The following is a 14,015-nucleotide window of genomic DNA, read 5'->3' as shown; positions in this document are numbered from 1 at the left end:
CGAAAGCATGCGGCAATCTTGGCGCAATTGTGTGTGCCGCATTGTCGTCTGCGTTTTCACGGCGGAGTAGAGCCAGACGGGGGTGGTGCGTATTCGTATACTATAAGCAGGTGGTAGTTTCAGCGTTTCTATTCATTTCGCATGAACTTTCACGCGCAGTATTTTCTTCCACGGAAGCCGATGAGCAGTGCTCTGACATCCTAATCGAACACCGAAAACGGGGCCCGCCGTTCAAGCCTCCAGGTGCACCAAGAAGAAAGAACAGCAAAGTCTCCGAGCATGTCAGGGCCAGAATTCTCGAACTGTCAAGGCATGGAGATGTGAAAAAAAATGGCAGACACGCTGGGCATTAATTAAAGACGGCGGAATCCACTGCAGCGCCATATAGTGAAGCGTTGAAGAAAGGCGGAACATCGAAGAAATTCTAAAATGAGGTTGAAACGGTCCTACGAAATACTGTGGATAGGAACCCTGCTTTCACGCTAAAGCAAATAAAGCAAGCGATGGAAGAAGGATTGCCTGGAATCGCGATCATCGCAAGTGGGATTGATCGTCTACTGTATTCGCACGGACACGCCATGAAGTTGGTGGCTCAGGGGCCGATTGATGGCGACAGAGACGAACAGAGACGACGTGAAACGCAGCCGCAAAGGATACGCGTAATGGCTGCAGCGTGAAGGAGCTTGCTTGTGCAGGTTTTAAGTCGATGAGACTAACTATAACATACGGTGTTCAATGAGCTCCCGCTGTCCAGTTCTGGGACAACCTGCGGTACAGACGACGACTGGTACCAAATGAGCAAACCTTAACATTGTCGCCTTTGTGGCAGCAAATTGTGTCATACATTGGATTGCCGTCGACAAGGTTCACTGAGTCATGTTAAATTAATTTTTGAGCGACTATCAGCCCATGTCGAAAGCGAAGAACGTGTTTATGAAGCGGTTTTTATTTTTAACAACGCTCCTGCTCACAGCCATGCGAAGCAGGCAAGCTTGGCTAATCAGATGCTCTCGATCAAGCGGCTGCCTCCTTACAGCCCGTTTTTAACCTTATAGAGGAAGTGTTTTCGAAGTTGAAGTCGCAATTGAAAGTTTTCCTCAACGAGTGGAGGGACCTGGTGGTCATCATTCCGCTCCGAATGATTAAAAAGGAGCATCGGCGCAGTTGGTTGATCGACGCTGTCCGACACTCTACGCAGCAAATACAAAGGGTAGAGTTAGCTGCTCTCCATCGCCATAACTTTTCTTTTATACGGGCAGCTTTTCATGATGAGGATATGTAAAAAGTGCCAAATTACACTTAGACCTACCTAATGTGTCCCAGAAAATAAAACTGCATTTCAAACATGGCCGCGTCTCTGCTGGTACAAGCCTATAGTTCGTTATTGCAGCCTACGCCGCTAGGATTGCCGCCCAGGCAAATTAAGCACTGCTGCCGAGGTGACCAAAGTGAAAGGCTAGTAGCTATATTTGGGCCGAGTTGTAAGGTATACGCTGTACGTTGTTTCACTCAGTTTGCCGTGTCACAGACAGACTGAATGCAGCGGCACGCGCTCTCTCTTTCCGCGGTAGGGACCGTGTAAAGTTTAAAAAATGGTAAACGAGGTAATGTTTCTCTGACTCTAAGTCTTCTCGCCTGGGCCAACTCTGCTTTACACTAACCCTTCTTTTCTGCTAGTCGTGTTGAATCATGATTGGAAACACAAATATATTTCTGCACCGGTTGCAATTTCACAAAAAGATCCGGCTGTGTGAAAGCAGCACTTATCACCAGCATGCAGATTCAGTGCATATGACAACCCATAATAAGCAGTGCTTAACCAGCCAATCACAAGATCACAGTGATATGTATTCCCTTGTCATGCGCATAAGCTAAAAGCGGCAAGAGGCGTGTAAAAATGTGCAGTTTTTCAGCTGCGCATGGTTCTTGGTTGTTGCAAGATGTAAGAATAGCGCGAAATAGTGCCTGCCATCGTCTGCAAACTGATCTCAATTCCGATTTATTTCTTTAATTGATGTTTCGTCCTTTGAAGCCCTCTGCTCTATTCATTTTCCTCACATGGATTAAATTGGTTGGCGCCAGGACTCAATCCACTGGCGCTTGTAATAATTGTGTTGACACTTGGATGAAATTGGTTAGCGCTGGCATTATCGAGTTGACCTTTAAATTAACTACGCTGGCGCTTTGTTTAAATGCTTGACACTCGAATTAAATTACAGGGCACGCAGATTATATCAGTCGCCGCTGAGAATATTTTCGCAGGCACAAGGATTAAGTTCAGGGGGAAAGCCTGTAGTTGAACAGAGAACGTCGGGGTGGTATTTGGCGATATCGCAAGCACCTCCAGTTATTATATAGCGCGAGCTCTTTGGTGTGGCACACTTATTTTCAGGCAGAGCAGAATCATCTCTGAATGCCCCGATGTACATGCGCCCAGCAGAAGAAAAAAAATCAATCATCATCAGCAACGCCTTATCCCGGTTTGGGGTCGGCGGCCTTGATTAGCTTCTTCCATCCTGGACGGTTCTGATAATCAGCGTGGTGGCCGCTAGTCCGATGGCGGCCTGGACGCGTTTCAGAGCATCCAGCCAGTGCATCTTCGGGCGGCCAATTGGGCGTTTGCCGTCTACCCTAAAGTTGAAGGCAGTAGCTACCACGGTTCCATAGCTCACGCGGCGGACGTGTCTGTTCCAGCGCAGGCGAATTTCCTGAATTTTATCAACGATCAGCGCAACGTCCCATCGACGTCGAATGCCCTCGTTGTGTTGTCGATCCATCAGGGTGGAGCCATCCATCCAGCAGAGCATTTTCATCTCCGCAGTCTGCAGCTTGGTCTCGACGCCCAAGGTGGGTGGGTGCATATATAACGCTACTGGACGTACAACTGTTTTGCAAATCTTCGATCGTAGTAGTCGAGGAAGGCTACGATCGCAAAGCACTCCCGACATTTCACGCCATTCCAACCACGCTCCTCTGATACGCATTCTGGCATCGCAGTACGCGGATCTATCGGCATGCAGGTGGGATCCGAGGCATCGGAAGCAGGCAGTCTTTGGCAGTGGGCAGCTGTTGACATAGATGGTGCCTGGCTTCGGACTCGTTTTCAGGAACCCAGTCTTCTTGATATTTAATCTCAGCCCATATGGGGCAAGTCGACCACACCAAGAAAAAGAAAGATAAAGGAAAAATTAATAAGACACACTAATTGAAAGCTGAATAAAAAAAGTGGCTTGGCCCTCTGTGGTGGCCTTTCCTTATTGCTTTGCTTCAACTCGCGAGCGGAATAATTAGAATCATTGTTACAGGCTGCATATATAGGCTCCAGACTTGTCTAGTGTATATATGGAGCATAAATAATTAGCAGGTTTATTGACCTGGTATTCAAGGAAGTATAATTTGCATTTTGTTAATTAAAACTGCATCTTGCCCAGGAGCACTGCTTTGTGGTCCCGTGGGCTACGCGTGAGGCTTACGGCGCGGGGCTTATACTTCTTGATCCATCATTGAACGCACAAGTCAAATGAACTGTTTACCAGGTATTTTTTTTAAGGATTTGACATGCTATAGAGACTTTGCACAAGAATGTATTATCCTCCAAGGTTGGAGGGATCATCAATATATGTTCTGTATGAGCTCCGGAAATGCACATTGCGTGTGTACGATTTGATGGCAACGGCTCCTCGCGTTCTTGAATTGTTCATCGTGCAATGTGCAGCCAGGTCAGGCGAGCTACCGAGGTCAAAAAGCGTGAGAAAGAACGACTCGGTCTGCTGCCTCTTCGAACGCACGAGCTTCAACACTTCTGCAACTACAAGCGCGTCTCTGCGCGAAAACGCGATCTAATTGCACAGTAGCTGGCATAATTCTGGAGAACACCTCAGAAAATAGTAAAAGTTAATCGCCGCAGTAACTGTTGCGGCACCGCTTTTTAAACATTCCAAGTCACCCAGTTGCGGAAGAGGAATGGCCTCTGCGGAGAAATTTACCGTGCTGCGTGAATAAAAAAGAATGAGGGAAGAAGGGGGTGAATGTTTGCAATGCCTGGAAGCGAAAGTGCAGTATCAGCATCTCGACCACTTGCAGCGGATTTTGCTCCGTTCGCGTAATTGTCCACGCATGAGATGAGCCAGTGCACGCCTCAAACTGCCGCCTGTGGAAGCTGGTATCATCGGCAGCCGTGCGTGAATTTCTACGGGCCTAGGCTGAATTTTTGTTTCCTTTTTTTTTCGTTCTTGCCTCGTGTTGCGGTGCTGTGTCCGAAGGCGGGTGTCTTTATAAGGGCAAGCGGCCACGCTGGGACCGTAGTCGTGGGTGCGTGGCTTTCGCTCGTGTGCAGACGTGCTCGTTTGTGTTGCTGCGTGCTGGACAGTGACGCTTGCTAGGATTTACCTACGGAAAAAGGCAAGACTGTGGCAGTTTGCGTAGTAGACAAAATGGGAATTGGCAGCTACCTCATCGGGCTGGTAGGTACAAATATGAATCTTCGAGAAGGGGATCAATCTGGTCGCAAGTGTGCTAATATCGCCAGGGACATTTATAAAACAAGCGTAATCACTCCCTTATTATAAATCTAATCCACGTTCGAGCATTCCCCTAAATTTGCGATCAACACCGCTGATGAATTTTCTCTCGCCTTAGCATATGATCTGCTGACCGTCTCGATTAGCTCAGTTGGTGGGGCCACTGCCCCGGAAAGGCGGTGGTCCGGGGTTCGATCCTCGGACCAGCGCGAATTTTTCTTCAACTACGAAGTTTCTGAGAAGTTTCTCAGTAGTTTCTGTATAATTTTCCGCTGTAGCCGTATGGCTGCGCTTTGGTGGATGTCAAAGAGTAATTACTGCCTTGTACAAGCCAGACGAGAAAATGATAACTGCACTCCTAGCCGACAAAGGCAACACGTGATGTACGTATATGCTGAGCTGATAAGCTAAAAAACTAAAATTGACTGCAAAGTTTTCCTTGAGATTTTTTTACCATTAAGTGGACAAATGCTGCATCCACTGGTGTTCTCCTAAAAAGGCCCCTTATCGACACCATAAGTTTTATAATTAAATCATAAATGTAATTTAATTCATGATGTTGGGTATTGATAAGGTGGTCGTAATTACGTCAAGCGCTAAATGTCCCCAGGCCTCTAAAATTATTATTCAATAAGATTTGAATATACTTTTTGGCTTCTTATGCGCATTAAGATTCAATATTTTCCTATTATATATTTTTAGCATACACGAGCAAGGTTCTCATTAGAGATGTTTGCAAGATAGACGCGGGGCGTCTTCACAGTTTGTATTTTTCCTCTCTGCCTAGGCGGTGTATCGTTCTTCAGTTCTCATTATCTTATCCACTTTTATGAGAATGTTTTAGATAAGCGTGTTCCTGTTTTGCTGTAAGTGTTCGATTGTGCAAGCACGTTCTTGACGACAAAATTGTGCGTATTCTGCTGCCTCACTCAAGAAGAACCTAACATATGTTGCGGGCGCATATAAACCATGTTCACCAATATGTTTTGTAAAATATGCTCCATTTTGAAACATTTAACGGCTCATAGCTTGCGCCCATGCAATGCATGGTACGACAGACCGAAGGAATTTAAATATTAATTTTTCTTGTTACAAACACGAGGACATGTTCAGGTAGGAATCAGTGTAAGTGAGCCATCAGTGGAGACTCGTTCTCAAGCCCTTGAGCCTGAATAGCGTGTTTGCTTTGTATTGTTCATGGGCCACGAAAGGTACCGGGGCCCGTTTCCTTTCCCGTTCTATTTTAGCGGAATTACTATCAAAACGGGCTTCCCGTTTTGATAGTAATTCCGCTAAAATAGTTTAAGGCGCCTAGTTTAAGAAACGGTAATATACGCATTTGACGGAAATGCGGAAATAAGATATTTTTAATTTTTTTTTCTCACAATGATGCGTCAGAGCTGTACTGCGTCTATTCCGGATGTGTATGCACTGACCAGGTAGCGAGTGCTGGTTTCATGCCAATTTAGAGGGCATTATAGCAGTCCTGAATCACTGAATCAGTGTAAGCAAAAAAGAAAATCTCTTGTTCTCTCTTTTCCAGACTTTCTTTTGATGTGTCTTCAAGAGCGCCAATAATGCTGAGAAACAAAACCACTCGACTGGTAGTTTTCCAAAGACGGTGTGGGCTCCCGTGCATGTGGGCGTGAGACTGCAAATAATCGAAACTTTATTATTGATCGAGATTAACGCAAGGAACCAAGCACAAATAATACAAAATCAGAACTTGTGTATTAGTAGACAATAGCTTTTCCGGCCTGCAACCATTTGAAATCTTGGAATTCTTGTAAATTCCGCCATTCGCTGTCGGGAATAGATTCAGAGGCATATTAGAAGAGGCGCTCCTGAAACGTTATCAGCGGCAACTTCCTGAAAATATTTTTCGAAAAAAACAACAACAACAGAAGATAACTTAAATTCGGGATTTATTTTTCATTGCAAAGTAGTGCGTAGGGGCAGCAAGAGGTACCATACGCCGTTGTTAAAGGTGTACAGACACAGGGTCTTATTCGTCCATACTGTAAGTGCAATGCTATTTATACCGCTACATCTGCCGTTTTTTTTTTTTTTTTACTGGAAGAGGTGGTGTTTATATAACTGAAAAGGAATGTTTCAATATAAACTTTAAACCTCTTAAATTAAAGAAAAGTTAGAAACAGTTTACTAGTAGTTGTAGTTCCAAGTTATTTGCATGTAGTCTTGGTAGTGTGACCCAATTCACGGTTACATCAGTTTTTAAGGGACAGTTGAGATGACACTAAAATACATATATTTCTGCGCTTGCAGTGTGCCCTGGTAACGATAGCGCAGCTGTGGCCTGCCAGTGCGGGCTACCTGGGCGGCGGTGGAGGAGGCATCGGCATCGGAGGTGGAGGCTATGGAGGCGGAGGCTACGGCGGCGGGATTGGCTACGGAAAGGTAATCATAGCGCTTTTCAACATACTATTGAAGATCGTCAACTAGTGATGGGTCTCTACTAGTGATACTGAGACACCAGCGAGAACTAAAGGTCGACATTGACTTGGGCTCCGTGTTTGTGGCCTTGTAGCGCAGTTCGGTTATGGATGAAATTGTAGGCAAAATAGTGCTTTGTGATATTTTGAGTTTATAGTGAAGTACGTGCGGAAGGTTTAATGATTTTGACTGGTTAACGAATCATCTAATGACAATCTACGTGAGAAGGAGATGGAGAGGCTGGTGTTAATTGAGAGGGTGGGTAGGGGGGATAGATTGGCTGTCCTGCACTGGGGGAAAGGATGAGAGGATATAAAAGTGGAAGAGCGAAAAGACATGCTGCGGGAGGACAGTTATTACGGCACTCAACTCCCGAACCAGTAGTCGTGGGTTCGATCCCGCGTACAGAGCCCGCGTTTCGATGGAGGCGCAAAGCAATGCGCCGGGATGCTGTGCGATTCCGTTTCCGTTAAAGAAGGTCAGGTGATCGAAATTTCTGGAACTCTTTTCTTGTAGTGACCTGAGTCGCTTTCAAAGATTAAATCTCCAGAACTGAAACGACTAAAATAAAACAAAAACCAGCAAATAACGTTATATTTTCTATCGAAAACAGCACTTTAGTTAAATCAATAATTAAAACCCTATGGCCAAACTATGTCAAGCCCCCCCCCCCCCCCCCCCCCAAAAAAAAAAAAAAAAAAAGAAGCAGCTAAGTAGAAAATAGAGGCATCGTGCGAGAACCGACACGAACATCTGAACCTCTGTAAGGGGTATTGTTGTATGCAGTATCTTGGTTGTGTAGAGAATGGGTGAGAAGCAGTACATACGTACAGAGGAAGTGAATAGGTGGCCCGGAAGACAGTGTTGTATTTAACGCATGTTTTGCAAGCATTTGACGCGTCTTTCTCAGTAACGCATTATATCTAAGCTATTCGTATTTCTAGATGTGCACGAGCGCCATCGGACAGCAACGTCACCAGGTTTTTCATGACATTTAGTGTAAATATATTAAAAAAGTACCGCCATTTCTAAAGCCAGCATGACATAATTATATATTTACTGTTTATTCAAAAGAAACAGAAGGTAGCCCTGATTAAATATTTTATTTTTTTTTCAATTACGTAGCGACGATCAGGTTCATTACAATACTTAGTAGTAGATCCTTCTAGTTTACAAAACTCGATAACTTGTAGCAGAGTTTTGACATCCATTTCAAATACCAGCTTTAATGCATGCATTTTCCGGCGCTGACTATTAATGAAAGGAAGAAAACAAATGTTCCTAAAAAACGTGAGCGAAACTGACCCTCACACATCGCGCGTCGCTGTTCGGCTCTGGCGCAGCTTTGGCAGCCCTACAAGTTCGGCTACCAGGTGCTAGACGGCCAAAGCAGTCAGCACCGCGAAGAGAAGAGCAACGGCCTGGGCCATGTGCAGGGTAGCTACGGCTACACGGACGCATGGGGTCACTTCCGGCAGGTGCACTACGTGGCCGACAAGTACGGCTTCCGGGCCAAGGTGCTCACCAACGAACCAGGCACTGCCAACCAGCAACCGGCCGCCGTGAAAATGCTTTCTAGCGGAGGTGGAGGCCACGGCCGCTAGCGAGCCTTCACTGTGCCTCGTGTCGCGTGGAGCATCGGTATTGGAAGCGCTTTCTCTGCACACAAACGAAATCTTGCATCACATGGTGGCTTGAGGTGTGGGATAAGCGGAATTCGGGTAAACATAAAGGCTAGTTACGGTTAAATGAGGTGAATCAGCACCGTTTGGCTTGTTGGCCTTGTCCTACTAGTTCAAAGTCCAGTCGGCTTAATTATAAGCTGTTAAACAGTTCACACGGTCAAAGAGAAAAGAAATGTGCATGGGGTTTACCTGTAGGTAGTGCGTGCCAGAACAAGTACGTGTTAAAGAGTGAAAGAGAGAAAGTGGATATAAGCTTTACTGCCCGTTGCACACAAACAGGATAAAAAAAAAGGCAATCTCTTAAGAGATACAAGCACTCAGAGAACTAAATGCGCTAAAGGTAGCATTAAGTGCACGGTGTATGCCTGCAGGAAAACGTATTACGAGAAAAACGGGCGAAATGAATAATCCCAAATTTGCACATGAGACCCGGGACATCATTTAAACTATAAATCGTAGGCACTGAAAAATAACCTAATTAGTGCCCTACTTGACATTACCTTGTCTGGCCGAGCTTTTCTTCTCAACAGAGTCAATAAGATCCAGAATATTTTTTAATAGAAACTACAGTAAGATATATATCGAAAGTATCCCGCGTGAATGCAAGATACATAAGCGTGCCTTCATGAACGCGCAGAAGCAAGGTGCAGAGCACGGAGCTTACTCAAGAGGTATTAACCGATGTAAGCGGAGCGTAACTGTAGTAGTGGGTACGGAGGCGGGAAATAAACTCGCAGGGAAAGCACCAGGCTAAGACTGAGTGCTGGTCGTAAGCACTGTATGATGTACTGTTGAAAAACGACGAAGTAATATGTTACCTCCATTCTGTGTTTTCGGGCCTCGGAGCTGTTCTCCTCAGCTCGCGACACGCGCTACTGACGTGCATTGATTGCTATTACTTGCTGATCATCGCGTCAGTGCCCATGCTGTTGAAAAACTGGAGACCTGACTAGCAAAGCCTAACGGCCACAGGTCGATGGTCTTGTCGTAGTGGCAAATATGTCTCAAACGAAAATACCAGAATGAGCAAGGTGTAGAACTGTTTTGCCGTTTAATTGCTGTTTATGTAAATACAGGCAGTTACAGATTTATCATTTGAACCCATTTTTGTAGACATTGCTGTGAGGGCTAGAATCGCCTGATGATGGGCAAAATGCAATGTTCTCAGAGAACGAATTTTCAGGACAAAACACAATTGAGCGGATGAGTACAAACAGACGCATTTTTTCAAGTACATCTGTCCAACCATGACGTCTGTCGTTGAGTAAGTATCGAAGTAGATCTAGTCTCTTCAAAACGTAGCGCAGATATAGACACTGACGACACAGACGATATAGGTTCAATTGCTACCAACTGGCCTAAACCAAACCTCTTTCAGGCCTAGAAACTGCAAAATAGAAAAAGAAAACTAAATAGTTCTACCGCTGCAAAAGAAAGAAAAAGGCATGCGTTTAAAGCCTTTAAATTCATTTGACCAAGTTTATCCGACTGGTTCTCGGAACGGATGCGAAGAGACGTAGAAAGCAAACGATTGACTATCATTCATACACTAACCTTGGTTCTAAGGTTGCCATTGCGAAACATTCATCTATATATGATGAATTAAGTGTACTTCTTCAGTGCAAGTGTTTCCTTTGGAAATATGACGTTTAAGCAAACTCAAATTTCGCGAAAATAGTTCATGCCGTTGCGAAGATCAATATTGAAAAACAAAACTCAATTGCAATTTTGTCTGTAATTATCTGGTGAAGGCAGCTAGCGTTGACAGCAGGAGTGCAAAAGTAGGCTTGCGAGGTCCAGTTTTGAAAATCCACTCCCCTTGACAACAGCATTCCTGAAAGTCAACTTGCGTGAAGGCCAGGTACCAAGGAGCTTATGTAAAACTACTCAGCACTTAACGAACACACGTGTGGCCTTGCACACTGCTTGTGGGAGTACTGAGTTTTTTTTCTGGACTGTCAGAATTTTTTCACGAGCTTGAAAACGAAAGTACTGGCACTGTAAACCCCAACATAATATTGGTGGCGTAATCATAGGAATTGGTTGCATTCACTTAAAGAAAGCTCATAAAAAGGTTCAGATCATGATTTTCGGCTGAAAAGCATGTCATTTTTTGTTGCGGCATGCATCAAACATGAATGTAGGAAAATGTTTGGTTGAAATTATGAAATAAGGGCAAACGCGATGGCTACCTTCCTTTAAAAGCGCAGCACAGACTTTTAGCGATGCGTAACACACAGAAAACGTTAGTGGAGCAGTGCTCTCCACTGACGTCAAGAGGTGATAGAATGCCCCACCATGCATATGTTTTTGAGTAAGTACTTTATATTCTTGCACTTTGTGAATGCGTATTGTAGTCTCGCGTTTTGTTACAGCACATTGTTCTTTACTCGATGCTCGTTCGCGCAAATTATTCCCTTGATATTTTCCCTTCGCCAGCAGCTACTACACAAATCAGAGTCTGCTCTGCAAGCACATTTCTCTTACTCTCCTGATATTCTATATATAACTGTGCAAACAATTATGCATGTAGGTTAAAGTGGTAATCAAAGACCGAACTTTTGAGCAATTAACCTGGGCATAAGCATGCAAGCCTCAGTTTTCCCATCTGAAAAGGATACACAAGCGTGTCTTGTTTATTGTGCCCTCATTTCGCATTGTTAAATTCCTTCGCAAATGCCCCTGTTTTCGCACAGCAACAGCACACTTGGCAGCAGGCAACTAACATTTCTGAGTGTTTTCTTTGCTTCGTTTTATTGACTTTCCTTACGCCTCTTCGCATCTACTGGCAATCGGCCTATTTGTTGAGTGTAGCAAAAACCAAAACTGTTTTACCTTGGACGCCTTGTAGGGGAGAAACCGTATCACTGCCTGGTACGAGTTTGCTTAGAAGCCTATATGATATCGTAATGGATAGGAATGCCAGAAGTCGTCGAAAGCCTGCAACCAAGCCTCTCCACAAATGCCTACACGTTTTCGATGAAGAATGATCATAAGGCAAGTCACGAAAGGATGAGGTCAGAACACGTCTTTGTAATAAGCGGTGCAATGGCTAAAACTGGTTGCTTGCTGGCTCCTTTAGGGAGGCGATGCCGTCTATCCGGGAGAAGAAGGGGCGCCAAAGAAGTGCGGGTCGATCGGATGTTGCAGACAGAGGTTATCGAGAGAATCGCTGGCGGAGTGCGCAGAGATCGAATGCCATTTACACGCCAATTTTCTAACCCTTCACTGCAACTCTCGACTGAAAAAAATGTTGCAGAGAATTTTTAATGAACCTTCTATAATTAACCTTACAGAAGCAGGCTCGCTCGGCTAATTTCCGCGCTATATAAGGGGAACAGGGATCGCTTCCTCGAGTCTATTCATTGTCACCCTCTAGATGGCGCGTCCTTGCTTGGCGTATCGCGTCTCACGTTCATCTGACGTGTCCCTGGCCCCAGGGTCATGACTAACACAATAGGGTCGTTAAGTATTGTTTTCGCTGTGAACAGGGCCTTTGTCCAAGCATCCCTGCGTGTAGCCTTTCTTATTTGCGAAATGAGGGGCACGAGGCTTATTCTGCGGTCGTTAACGGCTTTCTAAACAACGGCTTTATGACTGCTTTGCTTTGCTGCTTTTCTATGCACAAGAAAAGAGACTAAGCTCCCTGTAAACCACGGGCTACTTTAACGAAGAAAGCCTATAGAAATGTAAATAGATAGAGGTTATGACTTACACGCCGCATTTCCTAAACCATATCAAACGAGGCAGCAGTATATTCGCCGGGACTTGAAAGGTGCTTTGGGATTGTGTTAATCATTGTCACAGACGGGCACTGCATATTGCTTGTTGTGGTAAGCATTCATTGTTATTTGGCAGCTGGCCTTTACTTTTGTATATGTGTTGTCTTTGGTGCCTTATTTTATGCATTGCCTCTGCTGCCACTGTTAGCCTAAAGCATTCATTTGCGCGAATTTGTTTGGAGGGAAACGTTACATTTAGATGCCCTCATTGTGGCCCTGTTCCCAGCGTACGCTGGCTTGTATTTAGTAGCTTTCCGCTGTGGAAAATGTAGCATTGGTTTTCACGGGTACATTGTGTACTGTAACACGCCGCTTATTGCTTATTGCGTACACAAATTTTCTGCTGGTGAATGGTTTGCACTTAATTTCTGTGGTGCGCATTTAAGCTCTTTGTGAAGGAAGGGTGGCGCGAGTTCAAGCTCGCAAGTGTTGTAGTTAAACAGATTGCCGAATATTCTTTGCTGTGTACAAAGCTCGCAAAACGCATCGTGAGGTCTTTGTTTGCCCATTTTCAGTAATTGCTAACACTGAAAAGGATGAACCGGCAACAGTAACGCATTGAACGCATCTGTTTTGTTGTGTGTCATATTCTGTAACACTAGATTTGAATCAAGTCTAAGTAAACACTGTGATGCTTGCTTTCACCGATGCTTTCATTTTGGTAGAAAAATATCAGGAATGCACTGCCTTTGCTTCAGCAATTTTGCAACCATGACGTATTATATGAAATAAATGTAGGGATACTGTGTTATGCTTTTTTTTGTCTCTTGATTGCTTTTTGGGCCAACCTCATCTGCGCACAGATTAAAAAACAAAACTTATGTTGCTATTATCTTGTGTTAAGTGTAACATGCACGGATTCGAAGCGCTCCATGCAGCTCCAAAAGAAAAAAAAAAGGTTCAATCAATAAAAGACGCAGACTAGGTACTCGCATTCGTAATCAAAGGACGCTTGTAGTAATGTTTTTAAAAAAGCCGAAAAGGCGAATGAAGAATTCGAGAGGCGTCAACATTTTGCAGTTAAAGAGCGGGGGGTTGGGCTCGAAGCTTGAGTGTTCACTCATGGTTGCGCTGAAGCTCAGAGAGAAACGTATTCGTGTAAGACATATGGTTCAGTTATTCGCGGGCGTAGCGATTTGCCTGAATGGTATGCTATTGGGTAAGTCCTACCGACACAGCCCTGCATAAAAATGAGCACGTAGAAAGTAACCTTACACTTTCTTACCATGCCCATCACTTTGCCTGCGTTTCACAATTCTGGCACAACTCCTCTAGACTTTCCTCATACTCTGTCGACGCCGGAACATATTGCATAAAAAACAATCAACCGGCCATTTAGGCTCCGACGGTCGTCGGCTCAACCACGCAAATACGTTCACTGCTCGGTGCCTCAAGCAGAGTCTTGCTGCCTGCATTTTGCAGAGTGTGTAAAGTACATACTGGCGTGTAATTAGCTGCAGCAGTTTCCCGTGAATAGCCGAAAGTGAGCGTGCCCGCGAGTTCCGAGTTGCGTAACGGCGATGCGCGGCGCAGGAAGGGGGCGAGCACGATTCAAAACGCGTGACGAGGAAATG

The 14,015-nt window shown here is 44.8% G+C and overlaps 1 protein-coding gene across 1 annotated transcript; it reads left to right on the top strand.

The window, feature by feature from the left end:
- The first annotated feature begins 4,433 nt into the window (after positions 1 to 4,433).
- Positions 4,434 to 11,966, top strand: LOC146209647 (cuticle protein 10.9-like). Its single transcript, XM_084580777.1, has 3 exons — positions 4,434 to 4,463; positions 6,807 to 6,938; positions 8,318 to 11,966. Exons 1-3 carry the CDS (start codon positions 4,434 to 4,436, stop codon positions 8,576 to 8,578), a joined length of 423 nt encoding a protein of 140 aa, XP_084436903.1. The 3' UTR covers positions 8,579 to 11,966.
- The last annotated feature ends 2,049 nt before the right edge of the window (positions 11,967 to 14,015 follow it).

The sequence above is a fragment of the Amblyomma maculatum genome, chromosome 1, assembly GCF_055883805.1.
Source record: "Amblyomma maculatum isolate TAMU_Amacu chromosome 1, ASM5588380v1, whole genome shotgun sequence".
Lineage (NCBI taxonomy): Eukaryota > Metazoa > Arthropoda > Arachnida > Ixodida > Ixodidae > Amblyomma > Amblyomma maculatum.
This window is presented reverse-complemented; position numbering and strand designations above follow the sequence as displayed.

Excerpts from the sequence above, each read along its gene's own strand:
- LOC146209647 (XM_084580777.1), top strand. The coding sequence starts at position 4,434 with ATGGGAATTGGCAGCTACCTCATCGGGCTG. Across the intron at positions 4,464-6,806 it reads GCAGCTACCTCATCGGGCTG|TGTGCCCTGGTAACGATAGC; the intron begins GTAGGTACAAAT and ends CTGCGCTTGCAG. Across the intron at positions 6,939-8,317 it reads GCGGGATTGGCTACGGAAAG|CTTTGGCAGCCCTACAAGTT; the intron begins GTAATCATAGCG and ends GCTCTGGCGCAG.